Consider the following 21,984-nt stretch of genomic DNA (forward strand, 5'->3'; position numbering starts at 1 on the left):
AAGCCATCATGCTTAAACAGATGACTCCCCTATCACATTAACCCACTGTTCCTATTGACTGCATGATAAAATCCAAACCAATCATGACATAAAAGGCCTTTAAAATCCACCCTCAAAACCTACCTCTCCAACCTTACTTCCCTCCACTGCTTACCTCGTATACCACACTACATCAATCTTCTTACCACTCCATGAATACATCATAACTTTTTGTAACTCCTTGCTTTTATAGAGGCTGCTCTTTCTTACTAGAACATACTTTTTCACTTGGGTAATTACTGCTTAAGTTTCAAATGTTGGTTCAAATTTTTACCTTAGATATAAAGCCATTCTTAATTCTCCCAGCTAAAGGAAACAGTTCTCTTTGTTTTGTAGCTCTAATACAGCACAGTGAATCTTAATTGCTGGTGTTTAGCTACGTAGTACCTATTTACTAATAAGCAACTTTAGTTTAGTCATTTAGTTTATCATTCCTAGGTCTAGTATCCAACATTGTCTAATATGTTATAATTGCTCAAAAACGTTTATTTTAAATTTATAAAGAATTTTATTGAATGAATAAATATTTCTTAATTTTTAAAGTCTCTAAGAAAGTGGCTCCTTAATCTGGATGCACACTACTGTTATTTAAGGACATTCTGGAATGATATATTCTGGTGCCTCAACCCAGACTGACCCAATTAGAATCTATGAGGGCATGATCCAAGAAAGTTGTACTTCTAAAAAGCTTCTTATAGGTGGTAAAGAGTATATAGAAACTCTTTGTACTATTTTTGAGATATTTTCTGTAAAAAAAAAAAAAGTCTGAAATTATTTCAAAAGAAAAAGTTAAAAACTGAGTTGAAAGTCTGACTTGGAAGCAGTCATATCTTCAGATTCCTTCTCCATCTCAATACTGTTAGGTTTATTGAAGACTTACTTTTTTAAAGGATTAAAGAAAATTCTATGTGGGCGCCACATGGGTGGTTCAGTGGGTTAGGCATCTCACTCTTGATTTCAGCTCAAGTCATGACCTCACGGGTGGGATTGAGCCCTGCAACGGGCTCTATGCTGACAGTGCAGAGTCTGCTTGGGATTCTCTTTCTCCCTCTCTCTCTCAAAATAAATAAATAAACTTAAAAAAAAAAAAAAAGAAGAGAAGGAAGGAAGGAAGGAAGGAAGGGAAAGAAAGGAAGAAAAAAAGAAAGAAAGAAAGAAAGAAAGAAAGAAAGAAAGAAAGAAAGAAAGAAAGAAAGAAAGAAAGAAAGAAAAAGAAATTTCTACCTGGGAACCACCAAGCAATTAATAATTGTGGTTTGGAGTGGGCATTGGAGTGGGGCAGATACCATACTGAAAAAAGGAAAATAAAGTATTTCGTACTGGATACTGAAACCTCAAGTTCTCCTTCCCTCCTTGGTCACTAGAATGCTAGCGACCAGCCCTCTAGCGAAGAGACTGAAAGAGTTTCTCTAGGGAATTAGGCCACTCTAAGAGGAAAGACATAGAGGTATATAGACTTGGGAAGTTATCCAACTGAATGGCTCAGTGAAGTTCACAGTCAACTAGCCCTATTCACAAAGTCAGAGCTGCTCATTTTTTATTTCCTTTCCTTAGTCTTCCATAGTATAAGGAGTGGGGAGGATTACCAGACATCTGAAGAACTCCACTAACATGAAATGAAATCAAAATAAAGAAATAAAGAAAGGATAGGAGCATAATTTGGAGGAAACATAGAATATACAAGGAGAAAAAAAACTTTGAATAAATACATTATCATTAATATTCCCCCAAATTAAGAGAAGATGTTGTTTCTAGGAAAAATTAAGGATCTCTTTAAAAAGACTACTTAGAGGGGCGCTTGGGTGGCACAGTCGGTTGGGCGTCCGACTTCAGCCAGGTCACGATCTCGCGGTCTGTGAGTTCGAGCCCCGCCTCAGGCTCTGGGCTGATGGCTCAGAGCCTGGAGCCTGTTTCCGATTCTGTGTCTCCCTCTCTCTCTGCCCCTCCCCCGTTCATGCTCTGTCTCTCTCTGTCCCAAAAATAAATAAACGTTGAAAAAAAAAATTAAAAAAAAAAAAAGACTACTTAGAAAACTAACTGCCAAAATTAAGAACTCAAGAAAAAGACTGGTGGATGAAGTTGAGGAAATATCACAGAAAGTAAAGCTAAAGGAAAAAGATATGGCAGATGGCAGGGAAAAGAGGACCATTCCAATAGTTGCAACATCCAAATAATAAAACCACCATTAGAAAGTAAAAGACCAAATAAATAAAAGAAAAACAATAAAAGGCCAGAAAAAATGGAGAAGCCAAACTAATTAACAAAAATAATTCAAGAAAATTTTCCAGTCTAAATAAAGGACACGAGTTTCCAAATCAAAAAGGTCCACCCAGTGCTCAGCACAATGGAGGGAATAAACCTGCACCAAGAAATATCATAGTGGAATTTCAGAATACTAGGAAAAAAGAATGAGGCTATAGGTACAGTAAACAGATCCACAAAGGAAAAAGACAAAGGGAATTCCCAGAATTAGGGTGAAGGGAGGAAAAAAGACAGTCTCTTCCAACAAATGGTGTTGGGAAAACTGGACAAACATGCAAAAGAATGAACCTGAACCACTTTCTTACACCATACACAAAAATAAACTCAAAATGGATGAAAGACCTAAATGTGCATAGGAAACTATCAAAATCCTAGAGGAGAACACAGGCAGCAACCTCTTTGACCTCAGCCACAGCAACTTCTTACTAGATACGTCGCCAAAGGCAACGGAAACAAAAGCAAACATACACTATTGAGAATTCAACAAGATAAAAAGTTTCTGCCCAGCAGAGGAAACAATCAATAAAACTAAAAGGCAACCTTCGCAATGGAGAAGATATTTTCAAATGACATATCTGATAAAGGGTTAGTATGTAAAATCTATAAAGAACTTATCAAATTCAACACCCCAAAAACAAATAATCCACTGAAGAAATGAATCGACAGAATTTATGAATAGACACTTTTCCAAAGACATCCATCCAGATGGCTAACAGATACGTGAAAAGATGCTCAATATCACTCATCATCAAGGGAAATAGAAATCAAAACCACAACAAGGTATCACCTCACACCTGTCAGAAGGGCTAAAATTAACAACACAAGAAACAACAGGTGTTGGTGAGGATGCAGAGTAAGGGAACCCTCTTGCACTGTTGGTGGGAATGCAAACTTGCACAGACACTCTGGAGAACAGTATAAGGGTTCCTCAAAAAACTAAAAACAGAACTACCCTGTGATCCAGCAATTGAACTATTAGGTATTTACCCAAACGATACAAAAATGCAGATTCAAAGGGATACATGCACCCTTATGTTTATAGCAACATTACCAACAATAGTCAAACTATGGAGAAAGCCTAAATGTCCACTGACTAATGAATGGCTAAGAAGATGTGGTATACATATATATAATTGAATATTAACTCAGCCATCAAAAAGAGTGGAATTTGCCATTGGCAACCATGTGGATGGAGCTAAGCAAAATAAGTAAATCAGAGAAAGAAAAATACCATATGATTTCACTCCTATACGGAATCTAAGAAACAAAACAGATAAACACATGGGAAGGGGAGGGAGAGAGAGAAGAGAGGAAAACAAACCACAAGAGACTCTTTTTTTTTTTTTTAATATTTATTTATTTTTGAGAGAGACAAGAGACAGGATGCAAGTGGGTTAGGGGCAGAGAGAGAGGGAGACACAGAATCTGAAGCAGGCTCCAGGCTCCGAGCTGTCAGCCCAGAACCCAACGTGGGGCTCAAACTCATGAGCTGTGAGATCATGACCTGAGCCGAAGTCGGATGCTCAACCAACTGAGCCACCCAGGCGCCCCAAGAGATTCTTGGTGACAGAGAACAAACTGAGGGTTGATGGAGGGAGGTGGGTGGGAGATGGGCTAGATGGGTGATGGGTATTAAAAAGGGAACTTGTGATGAGCAGTGTTATATGTAAGTGATGAATCACTGAATTCTACTCCAGAAATCAATATTGCACTGTATGTTAACTAAAATTAAAAAAAAAAAAAAAAGAGTGAAGGGAGATCCCAAGATAATAAATGTATACCAGGCAAAGAGGGCAACACAGCCCAGATTAAAGTAAGTGAAAGGCTCCAGGAACCCCTTTCGTAGGAAAACGAAATTGGGAGAATAATTGATATGAATGAAAATTTAAAAGGAGATTTAGACAACTGATAGAGAATTTATAGGAGCTGAATTATAAAGCAGATAATAAAGAAAAAAAGGACAATTATGAACTCCAAGTAAAACAAAAAGGTCCACAGGAAAGGAAAAGTAATCAATTAATTACAAACCTCAGTCATACAAAGCAAGGAAGCTTAAAATGAACCGTGGTCACTGATAATAATAAATTTGAAAAATGAGTTCCCCACAGTTAAACAGAACTATATCAAGAGGACAGGAGGAAGAGAGAGAAAATGAGCTAAATCTTTATCTTTCATAGAGATAGTTATTAGATAATATCCCAAACTCAAAAATTAAGAAGCAGCAAGTTACTTAAAGAGTAAATATTAAGAAAGTCAGTTAAAAGCAAGATTTCTCAAGCTTTGCACCACTGGCATTTTGGGCTAGATAAGTGTTTGTTGTGGGAGGCTGGCCCAAGCATCACAGGATGGTTGAGCAGCAACATCTACATATCAGATGCCTACAGCAGCCCTCCCTCCTACCTAGCTGTGACAATCAAACAAATATCCAGGTATTACCGTATGTTTGCTGGGAGGCAGAAATGCTCTGGTTGAGAACCACTGGTTAAAAGTTGTTATAATACCTCGGAAAGGAGAAGTGGAAGAGGGGGTAGGGAGGAGCTGGAGACTGTAGTTTTTCTTCATAAACTGTATAGAATGAATGCATGTTTAAATATGAAAAAAATACGTATCTGCATGTGTATATGTGAGTATTCTTGATATAGTAGACTGTACAAAAACTAAATAACAAAAAACTAAAACCTACAGCAAAAAACAAAGAAAACAGTAGCACAAGTGAGATAACAGATTTCATAACCACTTCAATGGCTACACCTCAAGAGATGGATGCTTGCTTGTGGGAATGTAAAATGGTTCACTTACTCTAGAAAACATCATGAGAGTTTCTTAAAAAGTTAAGCATTAAATTATCATATGACCTAACCATCTGCTCTTAGGTATATACCCAAAAGAAATGAAAATGTATGTTCATATAAAAACTTATAAACAAATGTTCATAGCAGTATTCAGAAATAGCCCCAAAGTGGAAATAACCCAAATGTCCATCAACTGATGAATGGATAAATAAAATGTATATCAAAATGATGGAAAATTATGCAGTTACACAAAGGAAGGTAGTACTAAATACACAACACCACATAAATGAATCTTAAAAACATGCTACAAAGTCAGACACAAGAGGCCACATATTGCATAATTCCATTTACACTAAATGTCTAGAATAGACAGAAATCTACAGATAGAAAAGTAAGTTTTGTGGTGGCCAGGGACTGGAGGGAAGGAAAGGGGAATTTCTTTTTGGTGTGATAAAAATGTCCTGGAATTATTAATTTATTTCTTTTTAAATATTTTATTATTTATTTTTGAGAGAGAGACAAAGCATGAGCAGGGGAGGGGCAGAGAGAGAGGGAGACAAAGAATCCAAAGCAGGCTCCAGGCTCTGAGGTATCAGCACAGAGCCTGACGTGGGGCTTGAACTCACAAACTGTGAGATAATGACCTAAGCCCAAGTCGGATGCCCAACAGACTGAGCCACCCAGGTGCCCCAAAATGTCCTGGAATTAAACAGTGTTACTAGTTGCACAATCTTGTAAATATACTAAAAATCAATGAATTGTACACTTTAAAGGGGGTGAATTTAATGTATATGAAGTATACCTTAATTAAAAATAATGTAAAAATTAATAATTAACTGAAAATGTGCAAGGTGTAAAACAGTGCAGTTTTCTCAATATTTAAAAAACTCTTTCAAATCACTAGGGGAAAAAATATCCAGTTCAATATGAAAAATGGAGACAGGACATGAATAGGCATTTCATAAGTCAGGAAAAATAATTGATGAATATATTAAAAGTGTTTACGCCCAGTCATAATTAAGGGAATGACAAATAAAACAATGTAACATCAATTTTTAATGATCAATTGGCAAAGATTAAAAATTTTTCAAATACCCACTATTGGGGGTCAGTATGAGGAAATAGGCCTTCTCAAACTACTGGTAGGATATTGCTGGTGTAGTTGTTCAGGGGGAGGGTAATTTGGAAATACCTACTCAAAGTGAAAAAGGAGACAATCTTTAGCTTAGCAATTTCATCACTAGGAATTTATCTTACAGATAACTTTGGTGCTCCTATGCACCAAATATATATATATACAAAAACAAAACAAAACTAGGTTCCCTGCAATATTGTTTACAGTAGCAAAAAAGTAAAACAACCTAAATTTTAGTCAATGTAAGACTGGCTAAAAAACCGACAGGGTATGTACGTGTGTGTGTGTGTGTGTGTGTGTGTGTGTGTGTGTGTGTATGTATGTGTATATATATATATATGTGTGTGTATATATATATATGAATGTATATACATATATATATATAATGAAATACTAAGTAGTCATTAAAAAAGAATATGGAGGGGCGCCTGGGTGGCGCAGTCGGTTAAGCGTCCGACTTCAGCCAGGTCACGATCTCGCGGTCCGTGAGTTCGAGCCCCGCGTCAGGCTCTGGGCTGATGGCTCAGAGCCTGGAGCCTGTTTCTGATTCTGTGTCTCCCTCTCTCTCTCTGCCCCTCCCCCGTTCATGCTCTGTCTCTCTCTGTCCCAAAAAATAAATAAATGTTGAAAAAAAAAAATTTAAAAAAAAAAAAAAAAAAAAGAATATGGAGATCTCTATATGCTGTTATAGAAGTAAGTCTAAGATTTATTTCCCCCTGCCCCCCGCCTTTTTTTAAAGTAGGCTCCAGGCACAGCACGGAGCCCAATTCAGGGCTTGAACTCACGACCCTGAGATCAAGACCTGAGCTGAGATCAAGAGTTGAACACTTAACCGACTTAGCTACCCAGGCACCCCTAAGATTTATTCTTACGGAAAAAAGTTGCAGAACAATATGTATAATGGAGCCCAGTGTGTATGGGCCTGCATGTGTTTAAAGTTGAATATGTGCTTTTGCATGCATTAAAATATTCTGAAAGGACACACAACAAAATGACTAACATTTTAACTACTGAGGGTAGAAATGGAGGACACATACTATTCTCTTTGTATTCCCATTTATTCTCATCTATTTATATTCTCTTCTATTTAAAATTTACCACAAGTATATAATGTTATACTTTCAAAAATTAGAGTTAGAAAACAAAAAAGGAACCAGGTACCCAGATGATTTTTATGCAAATCAATCTGCAGACTACACTATGAACCACTCTTTTAATGTAAATTTAATATTGTGAAATTATTTAAGTAAACCAATATAACTAGAAAAAAAAAATTAAGCTGTTACTTTAAGTTGGGATAAAGCCTTCCCCAAGTGTTATATAGCACTCTGCTGGCTAATAAAGGATGATCACTAAAGTTGAATTCCAAAACAATGTGTTAGGATGCAAGGAAAGCCAACGCATTTTCTATCATATATGTAATATTGGAAAGACCCAAAGGAAGAACCAGAATTCCAGACTGAAGCACCAATCAGAGGTAAATGACTGTGGAAATTTGTCTAATTTTACATTCCTTCCATAACTCAAATGTTATAACCAACAAGAATACTGTTTTACTACAAACATAAAATATTATACAACAAATGACAGTATGACTAACATTCACTATGTGCCAGGCACATGTGGTAAGCATGCCAGGCACTATGCCAAGCATCAGCTCACTTATTCCTCACAACAATCATGTATGTTAATATGAGGTTAAGGATGTGGAAAGCAGTGGGTAGGATAATGTTGGTAAGACTACATACTTCTTCAGAACATGGTGGTATAACTATACTTCTTTCTTCCCCACATCACTTCAACTTTTCTTTTTCTACCTAAAGCATTGGTCTAGGAGTAGGGCTGCAAGTGCAGGTGCCAGAAGCAGAGGATTTCTAAGCAAGAAACTATAACTGTATCTTCAAAATTCCCAAGAGCCTGATGGGGTGGGTTGTGCCATCATCTCATCTGGCAAAACTGGGCTGACACTGAGTACAGATGTATCACCTAGTGTCAAGAGCCCACTAGGTCTGTACCTAGGTAAATCTACCTATAGGGATGGGAGTGGACTGAGGGGAGCCACACGCTAGGCTAATATTGCTGCCAGCAATCTGGACCAGCACAGTGGCCAAACTTAACATCCCTTCTAAAGTAGAAAAGTTTGGGTACAAATGGAGACAGGTCAGAGTGTTTAATTGAGATAAAGGAATTAATAAATGGATTATGCAACGAGAGAAATTCAATATTACACTGCCACCATGAGAGGTTAAAAGCAAGAGACGACACTGTCTCTTGGTACATCAGATTCTTCAAAGGGTGAAACCATATGTTGGTGAGACCACTCCTGATTTTAGAACCTGATAAAGTCAAACAGAAGCCTGCAAATCTAAGTGGCATTGTTCTGGGAGACATCTTGGTAATATATGAGGAGGAACTGCAGTAATAGTTAACTAAGACTCTAGTAATATGCCAGTATGTCTGCCTCTTATTTTTCAGGTCACACCTACTACCATTCTGTGATATGGTGTAACACTGGCATGGTTGGTAAGGTTATAATACAAATATTGATGTATTGGTAAATTGAGTTAAAGCCTCTTTAGGATGAATGTGAGTAAAAAATGACTGGCCTGAGGGAAAAACTGGACTTAGCTAATCATCAACTAATTTCTATGATCAATATTTCTGCTCAAGTTTATCATAAGGTACAAATAGCAGCAGATGGAGTAGAGCAGGATAGAAAATATTCAAACTGGTACAAAAATATGAGTATGTATGTAGTGGCTTTACAGAATAAATCAGTTGTTTCTTCAAATCTATCCCTAATTGACACTGGCTCCTCAAATGTTGGGCTTATTCATAATGATCACATTGCTATCTGTGTCTGTCATATAAATGTGTCTGTCATATTTATGCCCAGATAAACATGATTGTTTTTGTTTAAAAGACTTGGCCGATGGCCAAGGCATAGTCTGTATAGTAAAGAATTTGGCCTTGCCCAAAGAAGTCTAGCCTCCCCGCTAGGAAGCAACCTATGTCATACCTGACAGGAGTGTTTTTGTTTAAGGTGGGGACTGGCCACACTAGAAACAACCACCACCATGTGATTTAGGGTGGGGCTTTGGGTCACACAGCCTCAACCAACCTTGAGGCGGAGATCAACCATGTGAGCAAATAAATCTAATGAGTCATATCTACAATAATGGAGCCCAGTGAAAAGTCTGGACATTGAACTTGACTCTATCCTGTCACACACTGATGCTGGGAGAGGAGGAATGCATCCCTTTTTTTTTTTTTTTTTTTTTTTTTTTTTTTAGGAGGAAGCATCTTGACTCCATGGATGAGGACAATAGAAACTTTGCATTTGGAACCCTCCTGATTCTATTTTATGCATCTTTCCCTTTGGCTGATTTTCATCTGTTTCCTTTTCTTGTAATAAACCTTAACTGTGAATAAAACAGCTTTCATTCAGTGAGCTCTGAGTCCTTCTAGTGAGTTATCAAACCTAAGTGAGGTTATGGGAACCCTCCCAAACTTGCAGTTAGTGTCAGAAGTAAGGGAAGTCTCGGGGACTATGCATTCAGTTTGCCTAACTTCAGGAAGGTAGGTACTCTATTAACCCATTCTGCATTGAAGAAAGCAAGGTATAGAGAATAAATAAACTGCGTGAGAGGGAGACCTTTTAACATATAGTGCTAGAACACAAACCTTGGTTTGGCTGACTTTAAGCCCACACTTTTAGTTTTTATTTTGCTTTACACAAGATGACTACACACAGTACCATGCATTAGATGGATAGGTATTTCACTACTATAATGTATTTCACTAGTATGACATTTTAAACCTTTTGCTTCTTCTCTCACCAAACTTGAACCAAAGTAATTAGAGTTAACTATTAAGCATAAATTAATAATTATTATTATCTACAGTTTTGACCATTACCGGTTTTGTGCAGTGAATGTTTCCCTCTGAGGATGAAGATCACTATAAACAACCCTGATGAGATCATGCTGACACAATGCCCCTTCTGTCAAAGCCATGGATCCAATTGTTGAGGGCTACAAAAATAAGGTAAAGTATGAGACTGTGTCTTTAAAATGAAGTAAAAATCTGTATCATATAAGGACATTTAGCTTTGTTTTAGCAGAAGGCAGTTTAAGACCATTTCTCTTATTTAAAACCTTTTGCATTTTTCAATTACATATATTCTACAGCTCTTTTTGGAAATTATATATAATACATAAAACTAAAAATATACTGCTTTGTTTTTGGAAGATTATGGAATGAATCTATATTTAGAACACAGAATAAGAAAAGTTGCCAGAGGGGTGCCTGGAGCTCAGTCAGTTAAGTGTCTGACTCTGCTCATGCTCGCCCCCTCGCTCTCTCTCTCTCTCTCTCTCAAAAGAAAAAAAAAGTTGCTGGAAAGACTAAAGGTTATAAAAACATCAACTTTATTTTAAAATAAAAAAAAATTTTTTTCAGATTCATCAATTTTAATTTATTTGTATTCCAGAACACAAAACAGGCTTGAGACTTCACTGTACATTTAAATTCTGCAGTTTGTCTAATTTCAGGTAGGTAGATACTTTCACTAATCCCATTCTACAATGAAGAAAACAAGGTGCATGGGTTAAATAGGTGATGGGGATGAAGGAGTACACTTGTCATGATGAGCACTAGATGAAGTAAGGGAATTGTTGAAATCACTATAGTGTATACCTGAAACTAATAGAACACTGTATGTTAACTGGAATTAAAATAAAAACTTAAAGCAAGGTACAGAGAGTTATAAACAATATTTAAGACTATAATCAAATGTCTCTTTACTAGTGACACAATTGATTAGATGTTCCTAAAGTTAGAAGCATCCATTCATAAATGTTTCACTATCCTCTGTTTTATTTCATAACATGATACACAGAACTTAATTAAAATCTAATTAAGATTATATTCTCAGAAATATTTTATGCTAAAACAAGTCTTGGCTAAATAGGAGGCATTCTATTTCCAATACACAATGAAGTCCCACGGGAATTAATTAAAAAAATAAATAGCAGCATGGAGTTGTGAAGCAAGAGGATACTGTTTACTGATAAGAAAATGGAATATAATTTTTGGACTACTGGTAAAGTTTCTTTAAGTGCTTTCCTTATAACTTTATACACCAAAGGCCACTATAGACCTGAAGCTTGATTCATAGAATATATCCTTAAATAAAGCAGGCAGAAGGATTTCAGCTTAACAGCAGCCTTCTACCTATTATGATTATCAGGGTTCTCACATTGTTCAAATAAATATAAGCAAAACTCAAAAGTGTGCTGTTAGTGAATAGACACAGTGCATCAGTTATAGACTCCTTTAAATGGAAATAATTGGTATTAACATCCTTTTAAGTAGACAGTTTCCTAAAAAATAATAAAAAAATCAATCTAACACAGATTTCTAATGAATATGGAAGACTTCAAAAAATTAAAGAATATATATATATTTTTTAAATATATTTTTTTAACATTTTATTTATTTTTGGGACAGAGAGAGACAGAGCATGAACGGGGGAGGGGCAGAGAGAGAGGGAGACACAGAATCAGAAGCAGGCTCCAGGCTCTGAGCCATCAGCCCAGAGCCCGACGCGGGGCTCGAACTCATGGACCGCGAGATCGTGACCTGAGCTGAAGTCGGATGCTTAACCGACTGAGCCACCCAGGCGCCCCAAAGAATATTTTTAAAAATTCATAAAAGACTAATAAAAAAGTAAAAATGATAGTGGTATAAGAATGAAAAAGAAATAAATAAGAACTAGAGGAAATTTTCCATTAGTTACTTTCTGCCTCTCTTGATAACAGCATAGCTTTACATCACTAACAGGCACCTACTGTTAAGAAGTAAATCAATAAAGATGTGTTAGTGTTTATCTCTGGTGAAAAATTGACTTTGATCTCTTATTCAATATAATTTTTTATAAAAATTTTTTTCATGTTTATTTTGAGAGGAAGAGAAAGAGAAAGTGTGAGCGGGAGAGGGGCAGAGAGGAGAGAGAATCCCCAGCAGGCTCTGTGCAGTGCAGAGCCTGACGAGGGGCTCTATCTCACAGACCATGAGATCATGATCTGAGCGAAAATCAAGAGTTGGACACTTAACTGACTGAGCCATCCAGGCACCCCATCTTACTCAGAGTAATTTTAAATAATTCTACCTTTCCAATCTTACTTACCTCATGGTATATTGAAGGCTTGGATAAGGAAGGGATAGTAAAAGACAGAACTTTATTGTTTCCATCTTTATCAGCAATTTCCTATAGTTAAAAAATACATACAAAGATAAATAATCACAGGGCTATAAGAAAAAAATTCTTAATTTACCAATATATCATTGACAACTGAGGAAGAGTTTTAGAAATAGCAATATACAAAAAATATTACTATCCTAGTGTATCTTTTCTAACCTATTAGCAAATTACACAGTTCAGTAGTTGAGTTACCCTCTGAGAGATATGCAGCACAATACTATAACTAAATACTATAACTAAATCAAATGCAATGTGACAGCAAAGACATAAAGCAGGCACACAAATCATCTTTCATGTTAAGTTTACAGATAGGACAGGGAGATTATAAGCAATTAGATCTGAGTCAAACAGATTATATGTTTTAGCCAAGAAATACACTTATTAAATAAGAAAAAACACATTATTCTAACAGAATGAATCCTGACTAAAAAAAACTGTTACAATTATTCAGCAAAAGACTAATGACCCAATTTAAGCTACATATTAACATAATGAATATTAGTCCAAGTGATTAAAAATAGATTCATATTTAGGTAATTTTTACTGAATTGCAAGAAAATTGTTTTCTTTTAAAAGCACTTTATCTTTCAATGAAAAGGACAATGGTGTCCTTCATTTCTAGTCTCTGGTACCTCTGGTGGTCTACAGGTATCAATAAAAATCTGCCTATAGACACTAGCATATAGAGGGGTGAAATGCTCCTCCATTATCACTCCTTTCCTCTACTGCCTCATTTGGTCTATGTTTCTTTTACATATCAATTAATTTTAATTAATTTATTTTACATATTAATCCACATTAATATATTCATAATTAGCACAAAATCCAGAGAGAGAAGGCTGCCCCCTTAGTAGACCTAGAAGAAAGGTCAGAGACAGACTGAGAGTTACACAGCACAAATGGAAGATACAACAACAATAACTATTATCAACAAAACAAAAACCCAAAAGAACTTCTCTGTAGGGCTCATTTCTGTTTAATATGTCACAGGAGAGTACCAATTATATGTGAACATTGGCCTTACCTCTAATTTTGGCAGGAAAATGGGTTTAAAAATTCCTTGGAGAGATCATTTAACTATTTTGTAGTCAAACTAGTTATTACTACATTCAGGCCAGTATGCCTCAGAGAAAGTCTACGGTAAGACGGATGGACCTAATTTAAGTTAGGCAATATGACTTTAATTTTTATTCCTAAATTTCAAATTAAGCCAAATAACTTTTATTTATATTTGTGTGTTCTTGAAGAAGGATGTTCTACAGTTTGTTTAAGCTGAGGGCAATATAAAACTCCCTCTGAGGCTATGTGAAACAAGAGAGAAGTTCTCGAGAGGGAAAGTGAAAAAAAGAAAATAAATATATAAAAGAAACCCTAGGTGGTAAGAAAAATTGAGAGCCACAGAGAAGAAAGAACACAGACAGTAAATGAATTAGAAGACAGAAGCCTGGGTTACATTCTGATATATAACTGACCATTTACTTTGTAAGTACACTATTTTTAAGATGCTAAAAGATAATTAAACCATAGCACCAATAAGCACTGTTAAGAACTTGTCAGCATCCTGCTTAAAAATACTTTGCTTCATTTGTCCCACTACTGGATTTTATTACGTTAAAAAAATGAGTAAAAAGATAGCTTAATTTTCAACATAATTGAAAACGCCAAATTCAATTATTAAATCAACATACATCTACTAAGTGCCTGTGCTAAGTACTAGAGGAGAGAGTAATATATGAAACAAATTTCCTGCTTTAAAAGAAAAAACAATCAGGCAAATTGGCAAATTAGAGAATTTTATACCTAGACCAGCTTTTCATGTAAAAAAACCTCTCCCTTAATACTACTTGATACTGCTACTACTATTAATGACATTTACTAAACACCTCAGGTAGTATGTGGATTCTCCTAATTGTTTTTTTGTTTTTAAGATTTTATTTTTAAGCAATCTCTAAACCCAATGTGGGGCTCAAACTCACAACCCCAAGATCAAGAGTTGTATGCTGTACCAACTGAAACAGCCAGGCACGCCTCTCCTAATTGTTTTTAATCCTGTTAACAATGTTTTATTTCTGTTTTACAGATGAAGCAACTGAAGTCAAGATATTAAGTAACCTGACCAAATTTAAAACAGCAAACAAATGGCAGGGCCTAGTTTTAAATAAAATACAAATGATTTCAAAGGCCATACCCCTTTCTTCAGATATACATTCCAGGGATAGAAATGTTTTCTAATGATCTTTTAAGGGATAATACTTTGAGGGTTGAACACTGGTATAGAAAATATTTATTTACAGTGAAACTCAATGTTTTGTGAGGTACTTTACCTTTGTTGGGATGACCACTGGGTGTTATATGTAAGTGATGAATCACTAAAGTCTACTCCTGATATCATTATTACACTATATATTAACTAACTTGGATTTAAATTTGAAAAATTAATATGGAAAAAAAATTTTATTATGTGGAGTGCTTGTTTACAATGAATACTAAATACAAAGGATATCTTCAAAGAGCAAGAATTTCAATACCAAAGTCCTAACTGGACACTGTGGGAAAAAAAAAAAACCCAGAATAATGTTTAAGATACTTAAGAATTTCTTAGAAGAATTTCAAACAATACAGTGTCAAGTATATAATATTTTATCAAATGATTATTCAAAATAAATTTCAAAAATTTTAAATGGAGCACATTCATAAACATTGGTCAAATAAAGTAATTTAAAGATAAGTCACAAAATATTAACAATGCTATCAATTATAATATTTTCACCTATTTTATAAAATGTATTATTGGCAATTATTTATTAAGCCTCTCATAAATTCAAATAAATTACTCAGTAGACCTTTCAATTTATTTTTTTAATAAATATTCTTTAAGTATTACTCCAGAAGATTTTTACAAAATACTTAAAGTTTCCCAAACTATCTTTTTCAACTTACCAAATTGTAAATTCCTAACAGAAGTGCTTCAATGCAGCCATTACTCTGTCTGTCTCGGCTAACTGTAAGCCGTAAATAAACCCACATCAATTCCGGCAAGAACTGCAGTGTGAACCTCTTAAGTCGAACTTCAGAGCTACGATAGAGCTCAAACAGCTGGTGGCAGACAGGCTCCAGAAGCTAAAAGGAAAATCAAGTACATTAGCTATTTCTATTCATTTGCTGTGTGTTTTTTTTAAAGCACATATACTTGTGTAATATTTAAAGAATAAATTTTCAGTATTAATTTTTGCATATTTTGAATCAATGTGTCCTAAACCTTAATCTCTACTTATGCACAGAGACTATATATTAAACTGACCAATTTACTAACTTTAAGTATTTTGTGCCCATATAATATCAACTTATTTTTCAATACACTAATCCGTTAACTTTGTTAGATAATTATTTAACCAATGTACTACATTTATATTAAGTTTCCTTTTCTATTATTATCAGCCCTTACTATCCTCCACTTTAAAAAGTTTCTATTGAAAGAAAAAACTTCAAATGCTCTTGTTGGAAATAAACTTTAAATCTCAACTTAGATTATGATTTAAATAAAATTATATACTACTCAGTAGACAAAGGGATTTTGCAATATATAATAATTGGATATCCAAAATGTTAGCTAATATTTTACATACATACAAGTAAAACAAATGAATTACTTTTATGTTTTAAGACTGACTTAAATTCTACTAATTATATTTAAGATTTTGAAAATATAGGAATAGCTTTTTTAGTGTTAAATTTTTCATACGATATCACACAATAGGACTTATGAAGATCTTTATCACCTTGAAAACTAAAGAAAATGAGCAGGTTAAATAAACCTCTCCCTTTTTCCTAATCACGTACTGCCAATCTAAAACGGTTTTGTTCAAATAACTATAGACCACACAAAACTGGGTATGATTTTAAAATGCAAATAACACATTGACAAGAAACTATAAAAAATGTCTAAATTAAAATTTAATACTAGCTTTAAAATGAGTCATTCAGTATGTATATGCTACCTTCTTTTCTGAATGATTAAATAATGCATATACATTTGGAAATCTGTTTGAATGAAGTTATATAGGTCTGTAATAACCTAACCGTCTAGAATAAGTCACTACTTTCAGGATTGCAAATCAAAAATCAACAAACCCAATGTTAACTGTACAGTTAATATATTTAGATGAGCTAAGCTTAGCTCTTAGGGAATGACTTTAAAGCTAAAAAAGTTCACACACATGTATACCCTCGTGTCTAGTAACTACTAGGCCCATTATGTGAAATCACTGTCATAATATTTACAATCTTCAAAAAATTTCAATTCTCCCCTTAAACAGAACTCTAGACTAGTCAGACAATTTGCTCAAAGTCACAGAAGTTAGTGGTGGAGGAAGACACTTAAAATTCAGGTCTTCGAACACCAAGTTGATGCTTCCACTATCCCACATTTCTTATACTAGAATGAAGGTTGAGAGTAGGAGGTAAGGATTATTTAACTACAAATAGTATATTCCGTGTAGTGTCAATAATGAAGTAATAAATTTCTGAAAATAGTCAACTGCTGGTATCTTTTTAAAGTACTGACAAAAAAGCTCTTTTGGGGAATTAAAGATTGCTGCTCTCATAAGTGTATTTATTAAAAATATATATCTATGTTTTAAATCTGTTTTCCTCTTTAGTCAAAGACTCCAGAATTGCTGTCTCTCAATTTTATTTGCCATGGCACAATTATGATTCGTTTCTGTTAGAAAGACCTTAACTTCCCTTCCTCACTAGCAAGAACCACAATGGCATGTAAGAGACTACATTTTAACTAAGCATAGCAAAGAAATACAGAGTTGTCAAAATTTTTACTCTGCTTTTTTTAAAAATGGGGAGGAGGAGGAGTTTGGTCAGAAATCAATGATGAGGGAATGAGGAGGGATAACTGCAGGAGCAATCTTTGAGGTGGCCAGAGAATGTGATCCAGGCCTAAGTACAAGAGACACTTTGATACCACCTGAGACACTTCATCCACTGAACAGCAGAAAAGGCGAAAGAATGTAGGTGGAAAAGCTGGTAGAGTGGTAGACAGGAAGGGGAAAATATGAGAGTTCCCAATTATCTTCTTCTTTTTTAAGGACACAGAAAGCAAGCTGGAGATGAGGAAAAGGAGGGTAAGAGTATAAGGAAAGAGAAGGTGTAAAATGCAGTGGGACAGTGTACCAAGAAAGTAAAGCAAGAATGCAAGGCAGTATTATGTGACCTTGAGCCTTTTAGTCCTACATTTAAAGTGGAGAAAGTCAACAAAACTGTGTTCTGCAAGTATGTTCTGCTGCTCAGGTACAGGCCTGAAGAAGATGGATGGCTGGATTTTTTCCAGTGTTGAGATTTTCCCCCAAAGAAAAAGAACTAATGAATGGAATGAGAAGCAAAGGAGCTAAGAATGTTTACAAGGAAATGACCTATGAAAATTTAGCTGGGTAAAGAGAGAAGTGAGCCATGAGAAGGAAGAAGGAAAGGGAATCAAATCATGAAAAAGTGACAGGGTAAACGTAACGATTAGATGGAGGTCTTCCTGAAGGGGAAGAACTGCAAGAGTGACTACAGGATCAGGAACAAAGGAAATGAGGAAAATTAAGCAATATGTTTGGTGTAGAAACCTCTAGAACAAAGGAAATGAGAAATAAAGCAATATGTTTGGTGTGGAGATTAAAATTTCAGCTGCAGTACAGGTTGGCCATGATATGTAATACTAAACTAGGAAATACACTTTCTTAAGAGCTTTTAAGGTCTTTAAAGCAAAACTGTAAGATCACCATAAGCTTCAATTAATATTATATGTGGCATGTGACGATTTTCTGAAATAATTTCCTGTTAACTAAGTAAAACAGTTATGTTTCAGAATACAATAAAATCAGGACTAAAAGGGGCCTCCTTCTATAACTGAAATCCAGAATTAGTTTGAGATTCTATAGAGCTCTACATTCTGCTTTTCTGAAATATGACCACATGGTTAGAACCTTATAACCTGACAGGAGAAAAGGTGGAAAGACAGCTCTGCTCTGGCAACTGGCTGATTATAATGACTAGTGTTGAGCTTTTATCTCTCAAGCTGTAATTTTCCAATTCTACCTATGATAAGGTCTCATACATTATTATGAAGTATTACAATATAAAGTAATGTGAATAGCTTTTTTTAATGTAAGAGCTTCTAAAGTATAAAAAAGGAAACCAATCCTTTTTATATACTTGTGAGTGTTAATGAAAATGATAGCATTTTAGAATCTCATTTTGTGTTTCACTATTCTTCTAATCAATATTTACTAAGTGTTCATTATCTACATGATAATATACTAGATTCTAGGGAAGTAACAAATACAGACTATATGACCACTGCTCATGAAGAGCTTACAATGTAAAGAGAAAGCATAAAACAAATTTTAATAAGCAAAGCTTAAATGTTAAGACAGTGCAAAACAAGGAGTAGGAAATAACACACATTCATTATTCAAACAGAATTTTGAAAACTCCTAACCAAAAAGGATATGAATATATATATATACATTACTACACCTAAAGTTATAAAACATAAATACACAGCAAGAGAAAAAGAAGCAAATGAATCCTGCAATTGCTGCTATAAACAGCAACAGATGCAAGCCTAACTGAGAGCCAATCCAAGTTTAGGAGATAGTAAAGAAAGAGGTCAATAAAGCAAGCTTTTAGTGGTAGGACAAAAATTAAGATGCACTTTAAATTAAGCTGCTGGTTAGGAGATGATTACCTGAACTTCTTCAAACTCACTCCAGTACACAGCAGAGGCACTCTTGGAGGCTGTATCTGGGAAGATAAGAAGCTACTTTCCTGTGTGTTCCTTTCATTTTCATTTTAAAGCATACATGAATCCAGTGGTGATAAAACTATATGTCATACTATTGTGTTAATGGAAAGATAATGTGTGTATTTTGCATAAATTAACATATAGATTCAACAGCTGAATTTTTTTTTCCTTCTTCTATCACAAAGCTGAATAACAGGAAACTCTTACTCTAAGTTTATTGATCTTAACTCTTTAGGCTAAATAGTGCTTTCTCCAATCATTTTCAAGCTAAATTTACTAGCAGCATCATTTCATGTTACCAGTCTGAGTTCACTGATCAGAGTAATATATACACTTCCACACTGTCAATAAAATAACAGCAAACATACTTAAAATAAAAAAAAGCTGAATCAGTGTAAGGCTAACATTTGGATTCTAGAAAAGGAAACATCCCAAACAGAAACAGGGAAAAGTTTCAAATTAATAAGTAATCTATTGAGATGATGGTCACTCAGATCAAGACTCAAAACATACAGTCCTCAACAGGAACAAATCTGTCAAAACATTTAAAAATATAAAGAGGGAAGGGGAAAGGGAAAGCCAAAGCAACTATCAGAATGAAAAACAGTAGAAAGAAAGTTTTCCAGTTCCATAAGAAGGATTTTAAAAAAGAGGAGAGAAAACTACAAAACTTACATATGTGTTTTAGTACACATATTTCACTTTACTATGTTGAAATTATTTTTCTTATAAACTTTCCTACCTCATTATTTGAATCTTGAATAACTTTATAGAGGGCTGGGACCAGTGTTTTTTTCCGGTGTAAAGTTGCTGCATAATTGGTGATCTGAGTGTCAGGTAACGCCTAAAAGAAACATCAAAGGAAATCAAAAGCAAACTTAGTATTTGGGAAGTCAGGAAATATATTTTACCTCAGTTTCTCTTGAAAAGATTTATGATAGAGTCAATTAAGAAAAGTAAAGATAATTAATACAAGAAATATCATTAGAGTTAATAAGACAAATTAAGTTAGGACGTTATAGTGTACAGTTCTTCTAACTAGTCAACCACGAAAAATTATTAGAAATCACACGTACCAAGATTTGCTGAAAAGGGTCACTTTAAACTAACCTACTCTAGGGGCGCTTGGGTGGCTCAGTCAGTTAAGCATCTGACTTCAGCTCAGATCATGATCTGACAGTCTGGGAGTTCGAGCCCCGCGTCGGGCTCTGTGCTGACAGCTCAGAGACTGGAGCCCGCTTTGGATTCTGTGTCTCCCTCTCTCTCTGCCCCTCCCCTACTCATGCTCTGTCTCTCTGTGTCTCAAAAATAAATAAAAACACTAAAACAACAAAAAAACTAACCTAGTCTAAAAAAAATAAGTATAGAATACACATACACACACATATAATTTAGTAAGTTTTATTTATTTTGGGGGAGGGAAAGAGGGCACTTAGTGCAGAGCCTGATGTGGGGCTCAAACTCACGAACTGTGAGATCATGACCTGAGCTGAAATAAAGAGTTGGATGCTTAACCGACTGAGCACACAGGCGCCCCTAGAATATATTTTTATTCTTGCATTTTATACTTATGAAACATTTATTTCTATTAGTGTTCAGAAGTTATATAGTTTTAAATAAAATCAATGAATGATTTTTAATTACAGGAAATAAAAATATAAGACACAAATCCTATGTCTGTGCCTTATTAAAGCTTGGAAGCTTCCCCTTTTTTATTAAATATATTTAAAAATGGATATATCCCCTCATCAATCCTAACAACTTTTTTATTTTTCCATATTACCTTCTAGCCATTATTCACCTTAGTGCGTTTTTAAAGAGTTACAATTACAGAAACACATTATTTCGTATTTTGCCATTTCCACTTCATATCATAACATTTGTTTCGGTTTCTCCAGAGCACATATTCACTGTTTGAATTATGGACATATAGAATCATATGATACATTCTTATCACCAATCCAATTTACCTTGAATTCTGATAACCATTCTTCCACAACACCACGTTCAGATCCCAGCATCTTCTTCTAACTTGTAGTCCTTTTTTTTAATCTCTGAAAGAAAAAAAGCACCAAACTTGAAGATGGCATCATGTACTTAAAGAAACTACCAAAGGTAAAGAATGTGCACCTTTCACTAACAGAAAAACTAACCTTGTATATATTTTAGATAAGAAGGCTCACTTCTAGACTAGAGCTCAATTAAAACAAAACTTATTTTTAAGAAATAAATTCTATTTTCAGGGATATATTTGAAACTTCTTTTCCTAATACTTTTATATTTTCCCCAAGAAATATATTTCAAAGTGGCAAAAACAAGTTTATACTTCCTCACAAGAACATGCCCCTTGTGAAGGACCTCCTCCACCTGTCCTGGAAGAGAAGAGGAAGTACAAGAAGAAACACCTGGTGCAGAGCCCCAACTCCTACTTCATGGACGTGAAGTGCCCAGGATGCTACAAAATCACCACCATCTTTAGCCATGCACAAATGGTTGTTTTGTGTGTTGGCTGTTCCACTGTCCTCTGCCAGCCTACAGGAGGAAAAGCAAGGCTTATAGAAGGATGCTCCTTCAGACAGAAGCTCTTAAAGCACCTGGACTCAAGATGAGTAAGAAACTATTCCAATAAACAGATTTGTGATAAAACAAAACCAAAACCAAAACACAAGTTTACTGAGTAAAATCAAAC

The 21,984-nt window shown here is 34.9% G+C and overlaps 1 protein-coding gene and 1 pseudogene across 4 annotated transcripts in view; one reads left to right on the top strand and one right to left on the bottom strand.

The window, feature by feature from the left end:
- FAM126B (family with sequence similarity 126 member B) overlaps positions 1 to 21,984 on the bottom strand; it is a 91,515-nt gene that overhangs the window by 25,096 nt on the left and 44,435 nt on the right. For 3 of the 4 annotated variants that reach the window (XM_043577454.1, XM_043577452.1, XM_043577453.1), the window contains 5 exons: positions 21,266 to 21,349; positions 20,038 to 20,139; positions 15,434 to 15,613; positions 12,419 to 12,499; positions 10,147 to 10,262 (listed from right to left, as the gene is read on the bottom strand). In XM_043577454.1, coding sequence (XP_043433389.1) covers positions 10,147 to 10,262; positions 12,419 to 12,499; positions 15,434 to 15,613; positions 20,038 to 20,139; positions 21,266 to 21,316 — 530 coding nt within the window. In that variant the 5' untranslated portion in view covers positions 21,317 to 21,349. Of the gene's footprint in view, positions 1 to 10,146; positions 10,263 to 12,418; positions 12,500 to 15,433; positions 15,614 to 19,238; positions 19,295 to 20,037; positions 20,142 to 21,265; positions 21,350 to 21,984 lie in introns of those variants that run through there. The other variant, XM_043577455.1, reaches the window with a different exon arrangement.
- Positions 21,369 to 21,904, top strand: LOC122479514 (annotated as a pseudogene).

Source organism: Prionailurus bengalensis, chromosome C1 (genome assembly GCF_016509475.1).
Source record: "Prionailurus bengalensis isolate Pbe53 chromosome C1, Fcat_Pben_1.1_paternal_pri, whole genome shotgun sequence".
In the NCBI taxonomy this organism is placed as follows: Eukaryota; Metazoa; Chordata; class Mammalia; order Carnivora; family Felidae; genus Prionailurus; species Prionailurus bengalensis.